Source organism: Osmia bicornis, unplaced genomic scaffold (assembly GCF_907164935.1).
Source record: "Osmia bicornis bicornis unplaced genomic scaffold, iOsmBic2.1, whole genome shotgun sequence".
NCBI lineage: Eukaryota > Metazoa > Arthropoda > Insecta > Hymenoptera > Megachilidae > Osmia > Osmia bicornis.
In genome coordinates, this window is record NW_025791181.1 from 27,197 (window position 1) to 46,632 (window position 19,436).

The following is a 19,436-nucleotide window of genomic DNA, read 5'->3' on the forward strand; positions in this document are numbered from 1 at the left end:
TTATCTCAGGTGGCTCAGACATCTCGTGGTCATCTATTAATATCTCGTTCAATCGTCTTGCATCTAGACACAGTCTCACAGTACCATTTTTTTTTAATACTGGGACTACGGGATTTATGTATGGACTGGTGCTTGGACGGATTATATCGTTTTCTAGCATACGTTTAATTTCTTGATCTGCGGCTTCGAGATATTTTATTGGAATAGGATATGTCCTTGCAGAATATGGTGTGTCTTTTCGTATTTGTAAATGATGCTCGTAACATGATACTCGTCCGATTTCATCCCTCCATAGTCGTGGAACGCTTTTAATTATGCACGATATTTCTTCCTTTTCATGGTACGATGCATGACTAGACTCTATCACCGTTGACACGGGGTCACTTAGCGGTTGTACAGCCGTTCGTTGTGAGGTTTCGGCAACACAGCGTGTCGTAATCATCTCTTGTGTGCCTTCTTCATCGATTATCTGAATTCGTAGCTCATTGTTTTCCACTTTTAACATCAAGATATCTTCTTCTAAGTCAATTTGCGCCTTCGTGCGCTTCAATGTGTCCACGCCGAGGATGAAATCACAAATTAACCCGGGTACAACGACGACGGCTGTCTCAAACTTCTTTCCTTCATGGTATATCGAAACCCAGATCTGTTTTTTAAGCCGAGCCGATTTACTCCCGGTTGCTCCTAACACAAATGTGTTGGTAATTGGCAACATTGGACACTTAATCAGGTTATTTTGGTGTCTTTGGTACTATTCTTCTGAGACGGCTGTCATGGAACTTCCCGTATCTATTAACGCCTTTGTAGGAACGCCCTCTACGCAGATTTTGATCATTGGGTTTTTTACGCTAGTTCTTTCTCTTGGTGGGTTCCATTCCTCTGTCACAAGTTCCTGTCGAGGGTTCTGGAAGATGGTGTTGATTACTTCGTGTTCATCTTCCCCGTTTGTTTCATACGAGGCTCCTCCGCCCAGAGAGGGGAAGTCACTCCGGAACGTTTTTGAGGGCCTTCCTATTCGTTTCCCGCTGGAACCTCGTCTTTTTCAGATGGAATGTTCTTTTCTTGATTGTTCTCCTCCAATGTTGCTGTTCTAATTCTATTTGTGATTGGCTGCCTTTGTTGTCCCGAACTGTTTGTATTTGTTTTTCGTGAATCATATGATTGTTGTTGGCTACTTCCAGGGTGGATTGCAGTTGTTGGTTGCGTTCGTCCACTGTCTGGGCGACTAGACTGGTCCTTATATGTCGTACCTCTCGTTTCATTATAGTACCGTGTTGGTTCATTATATCTGGGTCGGTTAACTGTTCCTCCATGGTCAAAACGTTCCAACAAGGAAAACAGTCCTTCGACAGTTGTAATACCTTGTCCTATGACGCAATCGTCCACCGCTTGTGAAAAATGTCGTGCGATTGTTAATACAATTTCATCATCCGGCCTTCGTGGTGTCAAATCGCGGGCATTTCCGATCAACTTCATCGCGTACGTCACCCGAGATATTCCCGCTTCCGGGCGGTATGACCCAGACTCCAAATTTAGGCGGATTTTCCTTTGGACGGCTACGCTCCAGAATTGATTTTGAAATGCTGAGGAAAATTCTGACCATGTGCTTATACGCTCAGCGACTAAGTCCCACCATTCACTGGCTATACCAGATAACGACTGTGTAATTATAAATTTTAATTCTTCCTGCGGTACGCGCGCAGCCTCAATAAACCTCTTAAATTCGCGTAAAAATTTAGTCGGCCTGTCCGTGGGTTTCCCTTCAAACGAGGGTAAATTTGGTTTAACTACGAACGATCTTCGCGTTGGCACCGGTGCCGTTCCTACTTGGGATATTTCTTCTCCGTTCTTTTGCAATTCTATTACTTCCGTCTCTGTTTCACGTGAATTTAAATGTTCTCGCTGTTCATTGCCGCTATGCCCTGATATGACCGTTTCGACCCCTTTTCCACGTTCGCGACTTTCTTGTTGAACGATTTTATTCCGCTTCGAGTTCTCAGTTCGCTCGCGTTCTATTTGAGTCTCTAATCTACGAATACATTCCCTAATTTCAACTGTGTGCTCGACCAATCTTTCATGAACTTCTTCGTTAGTGTTCTCGATACGCTCGTCTATCTTAGATGTTAATCGTGCCTCGAGTTCGCGGACCCTCTCATTTTGACGCTTAATTTCTCTTTGGAGTTCGCGAATAATTGCTACTATTTGTTTATTGTTTAACCTTTGCCCCTGAATTATTTCATCATCATCACTTATTTGTACCTGTCCAGCACCTACCTCTTCCGCAGAAGTTGCCGCAGCACTGGGAGGTGATCTCATGATTCGCGAGACTGTTGGAATTGCATTTTCTGATGGTTCGGTCGTGACAGTTTCCATAGGAGGTGATGTTATTGATTGATTACGAAGTCGTGGACGTTTTTCAATCGGCATTTTGACTTTCACTGTCTCTTATCCAACCGAAATTCACCGCCCCACGTTGGGCGCCAATTATGTAACCGTACTTTTTGGATACTTTTTCCTACTTCTACTCGTTTGGTAACGGGGAATTTTTAGGTTGTCTGATAAGAAACAGCGAGAGATATCTGGTAAAAGTCTGCTTATGTATTTTCAAAATAGTTTGTACATTGAGGAACGTTAGCTATTTGTGTTTGTATTCTTGATTTAGTAAACGCGGAACGCCACTCCTGGCTTGTAATGTAATAATTTATACCGACTGTTAGAAACTTTAGAAAACGCGGACGCCACTCCTGGCTCGTGGTATAACGCTTATACCCGATTATTGTTAACTTTACAAAAAACGCAGACGCCACTCCTGGCTCGTGGTATAACGCTCATACCCGATTATTGTTAACTTTACAAAAAACGCGGACGCCACTCCTGGCTCGTGGTATAACGCTCATACCCGATTATTGTTAACTTTACAAAAAACGCGGACGCCACTCCTGGCTCGTAGTGTTGTGCTTTGCCGAACGATCTATTGAAACAATCTCGGTTCTTGTGAGAATAGATGGACTTTAATCAATTGATGTATATATATATGAAGTTATCAGAACGACGGGAGGTCTTGCCCTTGCGGGATAGAGTCTCACGTCGCTGACGGGCACCAAGTATTAACGTCCCGTGTTATCTAGGAATTGTCCAGAGGCACTTCCGTGGTCTCTAGAATTTTTCCAGATTCAGTGGTTCGTTCAGTACCGTGCTTTCCTCACACACAATATATATATAGTAACCCTTGAGATTTGACTAACAAGAATCGAAATTATCAATTTGAACGCAATTAATGGTGTTATTCGTTACGTTGGGCGAGATTGTGTTTATTTGAAATGTCTGGGCACTATTGTTTACAACAACTAAGAGGTCTCGGCAGGGCACGAGTACGTGACCTTGACGATTTCTCCGTTACTAATGAACAGTGACTTGACATTGGTATTAAATTTAGTAGGTGAATATATATATAAAAGGATTTTGTTGAATATATAAAGCGCGAAGCACGAATCACATGTGCCACAAACCCAGGAGTCACAAACTGAGTCGCGGCATTGCTTCACTGAATAACTATTTCACAGGTATTGATGTGAATCGAACAAAGTGTACTTAAGAATTTAGATGTAATTTATTCTTTATTTTGACTACTACGACGAAACCTTCGTTATTCGCGAACGGGTATCCTTTGAAGCAATGCCGCGGCTCAGCTTGTGCACGCGACTCCTCGGTTAGAGGCGCATACACGAAAACAGTAGATCGGCAGTTTGACGATTGTACTAAGTCTGTTTGACTCGTCTTCGCGTATCGTTTCTCGCCCAACGGACCCTCGTATTTCGCGTCTTAACGCTAGAGCTATCGAACGTAGAGTGTCTGATCATCGATCCTGCATCGACCTCCTTCGATCTCCTAGGTAGGGATCGATACCGCGTGGGGATCGATGCGCACGCATCTCGGGCGAGTGGGAATCATTGTCGTTTAAGGGGTATATCCCTACTGATCCGAATATATATATGTATGTAACATATTATATGGTTACAAGATATGTAATATACATTTAATAACAATATAATTATTACTATATCTACATCAGATGAAATTTAATATACTGATTTAATCCCACAGACCAATGTACATTTAATAACAATATCATAATTAATATATCTACATCAGATGAAATTTAATATACTGATTTAATCCCACAGACCAATGTACATTTAATAACAATACCATTATTACTATATCTACATTTGATATAATGTAATATACTGATCCCTTCCCACCGATGATTGTACATATAATGGCAGTATCGTTATTACTATATCTGAATTAGATCTCCTGCAATATACTGATCCCTTCCCACAGATCAATGTACATACAATAACAGTATCGTTATTAATATATCTACATTAGATATGTAAAATACATCTAATAACAATATCATTATTACTATATCTACATCAGATGTAATGTAATATACTGATTTATTCCCACAGAGCAATGTACATTTAATAACAATATCATTATTACTATATCTACATTGGATACAATGTAATATACTGATACCTTCCCACAGATCAATGTACATATAACAACAGTTTCGTAGTTACTATATCTACAATAGATATAATGTAATATACTGCTGCCTTCCCACAGATCAATGTAATGTTGGTAACAATGTCATTATTACTATATCTACATTAGATATAATGACATATACTGATCCCTACCCACAGATCAATGTACATATAATAACAGTTTCGATATTACTATATCTACAATAGATATAATGTAATACACTGATACCTTCCAACAGATCAATGTACATATAATAACAGTATCGTTACTACTATATCTGCATTTGATATGTAATATACATTTATTACTATATCTTCGTCAGATGAAATTTAATATACTGATTTAATCACACAGACCAATGTACATTTAATAACAATACCATTATTACTATATCTACATTAGATATAATGTAATATACTGATCCCTACGCACAGATCAATGTACATACAATAACAGAATCGTTATTACTATATCTACATTAAATATGTAATATACATTTAATAACAATATCATTATTACTATATCTACATCAGATGAAATGTAATATACTGATTTAATCCCACAGACCAATGTACATTTAATAACAATATCATTATTACTATATCTACATTGGATACAATGTAATATACTGATACCTTCCCACACATCAATGTACAAATAATAACAGTATCGTTACTACTATATCTACATTAGATATAATGTAATATACTGATACCTTCCCACAGATCAATTTACATATAATAACAGTATCGTTATTACTATATCTACATTAGATATGTAATATACATTTAATAACAATAACATTATTAATATATCTACATTAGATATAATGTAGTATAATGATCCCTCCCCACCTATCAATGTACATATAATGGCAATATCCTTATTACTATATCTGCATTCGATCTGCTCCAGTATACTGATTCCTTCCCACAGATGAATGTACATTGAATAACGGTATCATTTATACTATATCTACATTGGATATAATGTAATATAGTGATGCCTTCCCACAGATCAATGTAATTTTGGTAACAACTTCATTATTACTATATCTACATTAGATATAATGTAATATATTGATCCCTACCCACAGATCCATGTACTTATAATAACAGTTTCGTTATTACTATATCTACAATAGATATAATGTAATATACTGATACCTTCCCACAGATCAATGTACATATAATAACAGTATCGTTATTACTATATGTACATTAGATATGTAATACACATTTATAACTATATCTACATCAGATGAAATTTAATATACTGATTTATTCCCGCAGACCAATGTACATTTAATAACAATACCATTATTACTATATCTACATTAGATATAATGTAATATACTGATCCCTACCCACAGATCAATGTACATATAATAACAGTTTCGTCATTACTATATCTATTAAATGTACATTGGTCTGTGGGAAGGGATCAGTATATTGCAGGAGATCTAATTCTGATATAGTAATAACGATACTGCCATTATATGTACATTCATAGCTGGGAAGGTATCGGTATATAACATTGTATCCAATGTAGATATAGTCATAATGATATTGTTATTAAATGTACATTGGTCTGTGGGATTAAATCAGTATATTTAATTTCATCTGATGTAGATATAGTAATAATGATATTGTTATTAAATGTATATTACATATCTAATGTAGATATAGTAATAACGATACTGTTATTCTATGTATATTGATCTGTGGGAAGGTATCAGTATATTACATTCTATCTGTTGTAGATATAGTAATAACGAAACTGCTATTATATGTACATTGATCTGTGGGAAGGTATCAGTATATTACATTGTATCCAATGTAGATATAGTAATAATGATATTGTTATTAAGTGTACATTGGTCTGTGGGAGAAAATCAGTATATTAAATTTCATCTGATGTAGATATAGTAATAATGATATTGTTATTAAATGTATATTACATATCTAATGTAGACATAGTAATAACGATACTGCCATTAAATGTACATTGATCGGTGGGAAGGCATCATTATATTACATTATATCTAATGTAGATGTAGTAATAATGTTATTGTTATTAAATGAACATTGGTCTGTGGGATTAAATCAGTATATTAAATTTCATCTGATGTAGCTATAGTAATAATGATGCTGTTATTAAATGTATATTACATATCTAATGTAGATATAGTAATAACGAAACTGTTATTATATGTACATTGGTCTGTGGGAACAAATCAGTATATTACATTACATCTGATGTAGGTATATTAATAATGATATTGTTATTAAATGTATCTTACATATCAAATGTAGATATAGTAATAATGATACTGCCATTATATGTACGTTGATCGGTGGGAAGGGATCATTATATTACATTACATCTAATTTAGATGTAGTAATAATCATATTGTTATTAAATGTACATTGGTCTGTGGGATTAAATCAGTATATTAAATTTCATCTGATGTAGATATAGTAATAATGATATTGTTGTTAAATGTATATTACATATCTAATGTAGATATAGTAATAACGATACAGTTTTAATATGTACATTAATCTGTGGGAAGTTATCAGTATATTACGTTATATCTAATGTAGATATAGTAATAACGAAACTGTTATTATATGTACATTGATCTGTGGGATTAAATCAGAATATTAAATTACATCTGATGTAGATATAGTAATAATGGTATTGTTATTAAATGTACATTGGTCTGTGGGATTAAATCAGTATATTAAATTTCATCTGACGTAGATATAGTAATAATGATATTGTTGTTAAATGTATATTACATATCTAATGTAGATATAGTAATAACGATACTGTTATTATATGTACATTGATCTGTGGGAAGGTATCAGTATATTACATTATATCTAATGTAGATATAGTAATAACGAAACTGTTATTATATGTACATTGATCTGTGGGATTAAATCAGTATATTAAATTACATCTGATGTAGATATAGTAATAATGGTATTGTTACTAAATGTACATTGGTCTGTGGGATTAAATCAGTATATTAAATTTCATCTGATGTAGATATAGTAATAATGACATTGTTATTAAATGTATATTACATATCTAATGTAGATATAGTAATAACGATACTGCCATTATATGTACATTGATCGGTGGGAAGGGATCATTATATTACATTATATCTAATGTAGATATAGTAATAATGATATTGTTAATAAATGTATATTACATATCTAATGTAGATATAGTAATAACGATACTCTGATTACATGTACATTGATCTGTGGGAAGGTATCACTATATTACATTATATCTAACGTAGATATAGTAATAACGAAACTGTTATTATATGTACATTGATCTGTGGGATTAAATCAGTATATTAAATTACATCTGATGTAGATATAGTAATAATGTTATTGTTATTAAATGTACATTGGTCTGTGGGTTTAAATCCGTATATTACATTTCATCTGATGTATATATAGCAATAATGATGTTGTTATTAAAAGTATATTACATATCTAATGTAGATATAGTAATAACGATACTGTTATTATATGTAGATTGATCTGTGGGAAGGTATCAGTATATTACATTATATCTATTTTTTATCCGACTTCGAAAAGGAGGAGGATACTCAATTCGATGTGTATATTTTTTTTTTTTTTTTTTTTTTTTTTTATGTATGTTCACCGATTACGCCGAGACGGATTGACCAATCGGAACGAAACCTTTTGTATCTTCTAAAGTATGTCTCCCGATTGGTCTTGTTAAGAAAGCATTTTTCATTTTTTCATTTCTGTCAATTTTTATTGCAAAAAAATTGTACTGCTTCATTTATATTTTTTTCGGCGTTTATTCTACAGGGAATATACCGATTGTGACTTTTCAACATTTTCCGTGAAATGAAAAAAAAAATAGACTTCGTCATTTTCTCTATCAGTTGGTCGCTAAAAGAAGGGTTAGCTTCCTTCTTCACGTATCAGTCGCTGGAAGCTGATTTGGACTGTTTCTTTGCAAAAGTAACCGTCATAATCTTTGCATTTCTGCGAGTGCTCTTTCGTCATGCGGTTTAACGAGGACTTTGTTTGGTGCTAAATCAGATAGAGCAAAACCATCTAAACTTTTGACACGACTAAGAGCGACGTAAATTTGGCTTTTTGCAAAATTCTTTTTGCCAAGATCAATTACAGCTTTGTTTAATGTTGTCCCTTGTAATTTATGCACCGTTACTGCCCAACTTAGAATAAGTGGTAACATTCTGCGCTCGACGTCCCCATAACCTTTCGTCGCCTGAAACGTTGCTACAACTGGAGATATTGGGATGTAACCGTCGATATCTTTAAATCTATTTCCAATGGACTCGTCGTCAAATTTTATAAGTACCGCGTCCGGCAACTCTCCTTGTTCTAGTTGATCTCTTCGAAGTGCCGGCCATGTAAATTTCTTCACTATTCCCATTGCACCGTTTATCAAACCATCAGAAATTGATATATTTCGTCGCAGCATGATTCGCGATCCTTCAGTTAACGTTATTGTATGTAACAGTCCGCCACAATTATTTACATTTGCAGGTATGACATTTTCTGGTGGCCTTTTTCCATATGTAGCTGCCTCACGGGATTCGTCTATTGCATCAATGACGTACATTCGATGTGATTTTGCTAATTCATCAGTCATTTTTGAATTATATTCATCCACTAATTTTATCGTTGGGAATATTCTTACTGCTGCACCATCCTCGAACTCTCCGGTTAGAGGAACCCTTCTTCGTTCGCATAATATTTCCAGTTGAGAAGTTGTCACTTCCCCAAACCGAAGGTTATTCAATAAATCGATAAACTCAACGTCATCTCTTTGTCGCATATTAATGGTGAGTTCGCAGAATGAAAATTGATGCCATAAATTAATTTCTGCACTACACCAATATGGCTGTACAAAACACCAGTGTCCTTTTACTGGGGGCAACTGCATGATATCGCCAAAGAGAAGTACATTTACGCCACCAAAAAGTTTATCATTTGTTTTGAATTCTTGCAATCTTAAATGAATTATTCGCAAATTCTCGTAAGATACCATTGATATCTCGTCGATAATCAACCACCTTGTATGACGCCACTTTCGTCTCTCCTGTTCGAGCCTCTGTCCTGTCAGTCGTCGATAGGTCATGGCAGTACCTTTTTCAATAGGCAACGAGAACAAGGAATGCAGAGTTTTTCCGAATATTTGACGGGCAGCGACGCCAGTCAAAGAAGCTACTTCGATGAAAGATGGTTTTATCATCATATCAACTGTAGGATTATAGCAGCATTTAACGTGTTCAACAAGTAATTTTAAAATAAACGATTTGCCACTGCCAGCTCCTCCGGTAATAAAAAGCAACATTTGTTCCGGATTTTCAACAGCGTTTTTTTTTAATATCTTTCTCAATTACTGCGGAAACTGATTTTAATAAGTCTTTCTGTTGAATATTAAGACTTCGAATACTATTAAGGAACACGTCTTCTGGCATTGCAATTGTTTCTTGCTGTTGATCTTCATATAAATCACCTTGATCATAATATATTGTTTCGTCGGCATGAATTCCGACTGGATCTCTTAAATGTTCATTAGTTTCTTCTTCATGTACAACATTCAAAGCAACAGCTTGGGCGAGCGCCGCTTCAATAATTTGCTCTGCGTGAGTAAATTGTTCGACGGTTGCGTTACCCAACATAGGTTTCAACTCGTGTTGCCGTCGAAGAAAACATTGTTCCGAAGATTCGTTTTCGGACATAAGTGTACTTTCATCCCGAAATGGAATGTGACACACTATTAAGTTGTAGAAGTATCCTTCTCTATCACTGTTCAGGGTATAATATCGGTGGCGGAGTACAGCTGGTTTATTTCTTATTCGCATTCGGGTATTGTCCTTCAATTTTATAAACTTCGATCTCGAAATTTCTTCATCGTCAGTTCTAAGTTCTGCGTCGCCATCCTCTTCTGTCCATATATTACTTGAAACTGTTTCATATCGGACAGCAAATTCGGCTAAACTCAAGTTCTCTAGGTTGTCTGGCCTCTTTACGTAACGATCGAATATGTTATTGAAAAATGATGTTCCATTTTCTTCAAATCGCAGAATTCTATATCTCTGCTCAGGCCGACAGCTGTTTATAAATACAGCTTTTCGCGAGCTCATTTTAAGAGGCAGATGGCATAATCGATAAGCACATTCTATAGCATTGACCATTCGTTGAGATAGAATTGCCATAGATACCGAAAATAATTGATTTCGGATGGTATCGTTTCGGCGTTTCGCTCGTAAAACGGCTTCTTTAATAATATTTCCTGTGTCCTGCGGCTCGCATTTACTTGCGTATTTAGCAATATAATATGCGACGGCTGTAACATTTCCGCATGGTTGAATATCCATGTTTGCTTTCCAAAGCTTTAAAAGAGTTGGGTTGTAATTATTCACCATAACTTCATTTGCGGTTCTTTTAAGTACGCAGAAACGCCCGTTGTTGGCAAGTGTGTCATCTGGGCCTAAGCACATCGTTCTTTCACTTATCGGTCTGGGGAATCCAAATCGACAAGAACGATTATTACGATCTTTGTAACATGTATGAGAATGTTTATGAATTTGTACTTTTTGAACTATATCGTTCATATCGTGATTTTCGATGTCCAATAATGAACAAGATACAGTTTTCTCAATAACATTTTGGCCTTCGTTGGTAAGGAAATCAGGTACGTTTGCGCACCAAATAAGCATGTGCAAATGTGGACTTCCCCGATTTTGAAATTCAATTCTATACCAAAAATCGGTAACAACGCCGCCTAAGCATTGCGAGTTTTTTATATACTGCATTAACGCGTTTACGCGTAACGTAAATTGTCTTGCGATAACTACCGGGTGTCTCTGAACCAATTGTAGTCGATCTGCAAACGTTAGGTTTTCAAGTTCGGTCGTTGATTGACCTTCGGATAGTAGTAATGCCTTCAACATATCTGGCCAATTCAGATCATTACAAGAGAACGTAGCAAACCATGTGGGCGGTCCAAGACTTCGGACCATGGCGATTAATTCCGAACAGCATCGTTTCCAGTATGATGCCGATCCTCTTATGTTTCTCATTATGAGATGTATGTTGTCTACTAATCCCTCTGGAGTATATTCACCTTGGCGCATTCTACATGACACTGAAATGCTAGCTTTTGCGCGGTAATATTCAACCACAGATAATGCGAAGAACAGATAATCTGTTCGTTGGAACCGTTTGTCATTGCTCAAAATACGTGCTTGGAAGTAATCTAATGGTGTTATTGGGATGTCACGATGCTCTCTGAATCCATTTTTTCCATCTGGAAACAGGAAGTACCAACACAGTTCTTCAATTCTTCTCTCCCTCTCTAGGTTCAAAGGAGGCGCTGTTTTTCTATGTATATTAGCCAGTTGTATCGGGTCATTTTCGGCGTTATTATTATTATTATTATTATTGTTGTTGATACAGACGATATTATCGATGTTGGGAACACCTTCGTCAATCGAACGTAGCATGCTTGTTTCGAAAATAATTCGTGTTCCGTTGGATTCATTTCGTGGGGTCGCAACCGATAGATGTTGCATTCTTTCTACCAGTGAAGATCTATTTCTCTCGGATGCAATTGTTACAGGTGTTAATGAGTAGATATTTAATACATTACTGTTGCCATCTTTCGCATACAAATTACGACGCAAGGTGGCGTGTAAAGCATCAATAGTAGTAAATTTCATACAGCATGAGGCGCCCCGTAACGGTGCTTTATATCCTTTTGGACCTCTTGCATGGGAATCAAACAACCAATAGCAGGTGGTCTCCGATTGGTTGCTACATGATACAGCTATTGAGGTAAGATTCGCGGTAAGAATTCCGTACATATACCGTTGAAAAAATGTAATCAAACCATTTTTTAAATTTGGAAATCCATCAACACCGTTATCAATATCAATGTGACCATTTACCGACATTTCATAGTCAACGTTGATATTGACTCGCCTATTATTATATGTTACGTGTGGCAATAATTCAGTTGCGGCTAAATAGTCTACATTGATTTCGTTGGGGTTAGGAATACTTCGCGCTTCAATGCAATCACGATAATATTTATCTCCTATTATAACCACATAATCGACATCACTAGTACACCACGTACTAGGATCTAGGGAATGAAACGCAACACATGCAACTGCAGCTATGCCAGTACATTGCTTACCACGAGATTCGATACCGAAGCGATCGCTAGCTTGACGAAACGTGCCTCGTAAAATAGCTACATTTCGACCAACGTCTACAAATCTACTGTTTAGTTCAGTATTTCTTTGTGCAACTTCAATTTCTTCTGTTACAATAGCCGGCTGTTCAATGACATGAGCTATTTCGAAAATATTACTGGTAATGTTTGAAAAACATGGTTGTACGTCTTTGTACACAGCATTATTTTGTAATAGCCATTGTAAGGCTACCCGAAGCTTTCCGACATCAATTTTTAATTGTCGCTGTCGCTCCAAATTTTCGTAACTTTCAACTACAATCATTATACCGGTTTGGTTTAATTGGACTGGAAGTTGCTCGGCTACTTCGAACACATCGCGAGCAAATAGGACTACCTGACCTTTGCACCAATCCTGACTGAAGCGATTCTGAATTTTCATAATTTTTAGAAACGGCACTATTCTGCACAACATTTGTTTCTCGATTTCCGATAAATCTGCTATTTCCTGAGGTACAGACATTAGTTCCATTTTATTCCAAAATGCCTGTGATGGAACTTTGTGTTTTTTAAGATGATTTAGACAACGAGAACATGTTGTTATCTTCTCTGATTCGATTAGATTTGCAGGAATTAGACCAGACAAAGGCTGCGTGTGTAAAGTGTAACGTTGCTGCGGATATAAAGTCTTGCAACACACTGCACACGGTACATCAGCAAAAATATTAATAGCCGATTGAAAGTAGTCTTCCTGGAGGAAACGTTCTTTCCTTCGGTTTTTAGCTACTTCGCGCATATTTCTTAAACGTGTATTTTTTGTTTCGGTATTTTCCCTTAACAATACTTCACGATTACGATTTTTAATGAGCATTAGACGATGTGAACGTTCTTCAATACATTGATTGCATAAACGCCTGTGGATTAATCTCAGCCTACGCGATTGTTTCTCAGCAGATTCGTTTGCTAAACGCCTGTGGGTTAATCTCAATCTACGTGATCGTTCCTCAGCAGATTCGTTTGCTAAACGTCTGTGGATTATTCTCAATCTACGTGATCGTTCCTCAGCAGATTCGTTCGCTAAGCGTCTATGGATTAATCTCATTCTACGTGATCGTTCCTCAGCAGTTTCGTTCGCTAAGCGTCTGTGGATTAATCTCAGCCTACGTGATCGTTTCTCAGCAGATTCGTTCGCTAAGCGTCTATGGATTAATCTCAATCTACGTGATCGTTCCTCAGCAGATTCGTTCGCTAAGCGTCTATGGATTAATCTCAATCTACGTGATCGTTCCTCAGCAGATTCGTTCGCTAAGCGTCTATGGATTAATCTCAATCTACGTGATCGTTCCTCAGCAGTTTCGTTCGCTAAGCGTCTGTGGATTAATCTCAGCCTACGTGATTGTTTCTCAGCAGATTCGTTCGCTAAGCGTCTATGGATTAATCGCAATCTACGTGATCGTTCTTCGACAGATTCGTTCTTTAAACGATTATAAATTATGGTTAGGCGACGTATCTTCTCCTCTATCGTTTCACGCAATAATTTTGAACGCATATATTTTCGCATTGCAGATAATCTCAAATGGCGTTCGTTAATAGTTTCATGACATCGTTTCTCTGTATTTCTTTTGCAATTTTTGTACAGACGTAATTGCGTGGCGTCGTTTGATTCATTCGCACGATACTTCCTCATACGGGATGCATGTTTTGTAGGTCTACCCATCGCTTCAAGCAAACGTGGTTGGTTTGTTTCTTTTTTAGAAACAATTGGTCGCTCCAAGCAGACGCGGTTGGTTTGTTTTTTATTATAGTATAACAAACAATTACTGGTCGCTCCAAGCAGACGCGGTTGTTTTATTTTTATATTACAAACAATTATTGGTCGCTCCAAGCAGACGCGGTTGGTTTGTTTTTTATATTACAAACAAGTGTTGGTCGCTCCAAGCAGACGCGATTGGTTTGTTTTTATTACAAACAATTATTGGTCGCTCCAAGCAGACGCGGTTGGTTTGTTTTTACAAACAATTATTGGTCGCTCCAAGCAGACGCGGTTGGTTTGTTTTTACAAACAATTATTGGTCGTTCCAAGCAGACGCGGTTGTTTAATTTTTACAAACAATTATTGGTCGCTCCAAGCAGACGCCGTTGGTTTGTTTTATAAAAACAATTATTGGTCGCTCCACGCAGACGCGGTTGGTTTGTTTTTTATTATTATTACAAACAGTTATTTGGTCGCTCCAAGCAGACGCGGTTGGTTTTGGATTTTATAAAAAATATAATAAAATAATAGAAATTTAAACGACTACCTTTGCAGCACTTTTCAAAATATTCAATTAATTATTACAACAGGTATCAATCAATTGAACACCTAACGTTGCCAGGTTTTCGTTTCAACTGACTACGCGATCTGTCTATGGGCTGTAGCTATGTTTGTTTGTATTGTGAGGACGATCGCAATAATAGGCAAACTTATAGTAGAATTCCGTTACATTGTGCGATAAGTGGAAAATAAAGCAATGCGATATTCGTACAAAACTCACGGCAATGTTAAATGGATCTAATATAACATAAATTTACAAATACTTGCAATTTAATTAAAATTTGCATTACTTAATATTGAATTACATTTCCACGCGTCGTTTTATGCATCTTGGCACTGATTCGTATATTCATATCGTTATGATTTTATATCTCACGTTCTTCTGTTTGCTTCACGAAGCTCATTTTTTGTTTACAGGTTTTTTTTTTTCAAGTACATTATACTTTACAATATTGCCAACAATTCTTCATGGGGTTCAAATGAAGGTTGTTTAATGCCCAGTGTACAATTTTATAATTACTACATTATTCTTCGAACCGAATACTATTCAACATTAAGAGGGTATGAATATTTCTATCATTGACTATACGCCGTTTAGTTTTTGCGCATTTCTGGCGAATAGAATATTTACGAATATTTACGTTCAATATAAACTACTACGCACATACCGAAAGGAATGTAAACATAGAGAATAATATGTGCGATCCTGGAATGTGCCCCACCAATTCTCTTCCTTTGGAAGTCAGAGATTCCTGCTCAGTTTCATACGAACAGCGATTCGATCAAGTGGTAAGTACGATACGTGCAATATTTCATTTCCGTCTACGTTGTATCTAATTATGTATATTAATATTTCTTAATGGCTGGTGGTACGGTTCATTTAGTTGCTGTATTATTATAGTCAATTTGAACAAAAAATACCTAGTTTTATTACATCAAAGAATAACTTATTATTTTCATTATTTAACTTTAGATTTTGAATTGTTAACAAATATTTATTACAAATATTATAATGAATAAAAAAGTAATACAAATATGTTAACAAATATGAATAGATATTTCCTTTCTTTTATTATCATTATCAATAATATTCAATATTGCTTTTTTTATCGGTTGACTGTGCCCTGAATACGAATGTAGGAAACATTTATTGCTATTAGATCCGTTGTTTGGGTGTTAAACAATGTACGAAATTAAATGGGGGAACAAACGAATAATTTTATTAATTTATACTGGTCGACAGTGAACTTGGTATGAAATCGCACATTCATATAATTATAATTTCTTCTACAACTTCATTTTAAAACTAATTAGAATTTCTTCTACAACTTTAATTTAAAAAAAAATATTATTATTTGAGTACTGATACATTTCGAATGTCATTTTCATCGCTTTTGTCGATGTTTAAACATACGTAGTTGATTGTATTTTATTACATATTTCGCAATTCAAACAATCAAAAATTTTCGTCACTAATGAAAAATAGTTTCCGTGTTCGTATTCAGTGAATATAATAATAAAACTATACAAGAAGTACATATTGAGTGTTAGTTATCCTGATACACTTTAAAAAGTATAGATGTGTTTCGATATACACGGTCTTGTCGCCGTTCGTGTGACTTTCGTTCTATACAATATAAACACTATGTCACTGTTATCGATAACATTCTACCTCTAGTCATTAACTAATATTAATGTAACTGTTGTTGCTTATATATTTTTATTTTTTTTTTTTTTTACAAATATTACTAAACAAATATTTTTGTTTCAGAACATAAGTCATAATAAAAACATTTAAAAAAAATGGGAGAATCTGATAACAATTGTAAGTATTATTTTTATATCTTTAATAATGGCAATTAAAGAGTACATGAAAAAAGTAAAAGAAGCTGTGCAAAATGTATGTTGTGAATATTTCAGAAACATGCCTGCAGTATATATATATATATATTTCTTTTTGTTTTCTCTATCAGATCAACAAATGTTCAGGGATGTTCAGCTGCTGCTGCAGCAGCAGCAGGAACAGCATCATCGGGAAATGCAGCTGCTGCAGCAGCAGCTGCAGCAGCAACAGCAACAGCAGTTGCAGCAACTGAGGGAGGAGCTCCTCCCTCAGCAACAAGAGGATCACCGACCGAGGGAGGAGCCCCTCCCTCAGGTGCAAGAGATGGAATCCGGCGAGGAGGCGAAGCCACCGCGAAGTATGTATTACAGATTCTTTTTTATATGATGAATTATTGCCTCGTACAGAGGAATTCAATATTGCCCTTATCAGAACATCTCTGCTGTTCAATATTAGGGAAAATATTTATAATAATAATATTTTAATGAAAAAAATATATATCTAATAATTTCCATTTTTATACGTTACAGAAAGAGGAGTGGCGGCAGGGAGATCGCGGCGCCTGAGGGGTTACCGGGGGGGTCAGGGTAGGGGGGGAGGGGAACAGGCGGAAGGGGAAGGGGAAGGGGGGGCCGGGGTAATATTGTCAAATTATGCTTCTACTAAAACCAAAATTTTTTTTTTTATTTTCTTAATAAAGTGATTTAAAAAACATGTTATTCCGTGTTCTGCTGTTTTATTTTTATTAACTAACAGTAATTGATCCTTACTAAACCATTCCCATTGACATATAACTGCACGGCATCCTACAAATATTGTTCGTTTCTCTGAATTCCACTAAAAATTGTGAAATAAAATAATTTTTAACAAAAAAAACATCCGACTTCGAAATGCACTAAAAAGTATAAAATAATTTCTATTTCATTTATACCAATATTCCATAGCTATTAATAATATCTACTTAATCGTTAAATAGGATACCAATTACATTTCAAAGTTTTCGGAGGCGGCGCAAAATTAAAAATACCCGAACAAACGATGCTGCCAATAACGATTTGATTACGGTATGGCAAGCTTGGTAATTGATAAGTTGTAAGAGAAAAATTATAGGTCCGGCTGAAAACATTTGTAATTGTAACGATTATATGAGAAATTGGCAGCAGTCCTGATGTACATGCACTATACTGCAGTTCACAAGAGATCATACTTAACTCGCGCCGCTCACTAGGTCTAGAGAGATTTTTAATAACGTGTGTTATTCCCCTCTACAGCTTGCTTCTTATTATACTTTGCGAACATATAAATGGTGGGCAGAAATATATGACGTACGATAACTGATAACCGGTGATGATATTGTAAAGTATCACGATACAATGAAATTTCTATTATTTGTCGCAAAAAAAAAATGATGTGAACGCATAGCAAGAAGCACGCTGTAAAGGGGAATCACACGCAATATTAAAAATCTCCTTTGACTTCAGTAGGCCACTAGCTGCGCGAGTTAAGTGCGTCACTCGTGAACTGCAGTACAGTTAATTCGCAATGGGTTTGTTGATTCCCATTTAATATTGTTTACTTGAAACTATCAAATAGGTGATTTATCATAGGTTGCCGACGCCGGAGTTAGGATCTTCCTAGTAGAGGAAAAGTTTTTAATTTTGCGCCGCCTCCGAAAACTTTGAAATGTAATTGGTATCCTATTTAACGATTAAGTAGATATTATTAATAGCTATGGAATATTGGTATAAATGAAATAGAAATTATTTTATACTTTTTAGTGCATTTCGAAGTCGGATGTTTTTTTTGTTAAAAATTATTTTATTATTGCAAAAAAACGTACTATTTCATGTACGTGCGGTGTATGTTCACCGATTACGCCGAGACGGATGGACCAATTGGAACAAAACCTTTTGCATCTGGTAGAGTATGTCTTCCGATTGGTCCCGTTATACAAACATTTTACATTTTTTCATTCCGAACGCTTTTTATTGCAAAAAAACGTACTATTTCATGTACGTGCGGTGTATGTTCACCGATTATTCTGAGCCGGATGGATCAATCGGAACAAAACCTTTTGCATCTGGTAGAGTATGTCTTCCGATTGGTCCCGTTATACAAACATTTTACATTTTTTCACTCCGAACGCTTTTTATTGCAAAAAAACGTACTATTTCATGTACGTGCGGTGTATGTTCACCGATTATTCTGAGCCGGATGGATCAATCGGAATGAAACTGTTTGCATCCTGTACAGTACAACTCCCCATTGGTCACGTAAAAAAAATATTTTGCGTTTTTTCATTCTTAATGATTTTTTCTTCTAAATGTATGTTCGCTGATTACTCCGAGACGGATGGACCAATCGGAACGAAACCTTTTACGTCTGGTAGAGTATGTCTCCCGATTGGTCCCGTAGAAAAATATTTCGCATTTTTTCATTCCTAACGACATTTTTTTCTAAATGTATGTACGCCGATTATTCCGAAAC

At 35.8% G+C, this 19,436-nt stretch overlaps 1 protein-coding gene across 1 annotated transcript; it reads left to right on the top strand.

Moving 5' to 3' along the window:
* Positions 1–17,005: 17,005 nt before the first annotated feature.
* On the top strand, positions 17,006–17,536 carry LOC123988866 (small heat shock protein hspG3-like; the record flags this gene model as incomplete). The annotated part of the gene is made up of 2 exons (XM_046289621.1): positions 17,006–17,307; positions 17,480–17,536. Coding segments are annotated over exons 1-2 (334 nt in total), but the record flags the coding sequence as incomplete, so codon positions are not given.
* Between the last annotated feature and the right edge of the window lie 1,900 nt (positions 17,537–19,436).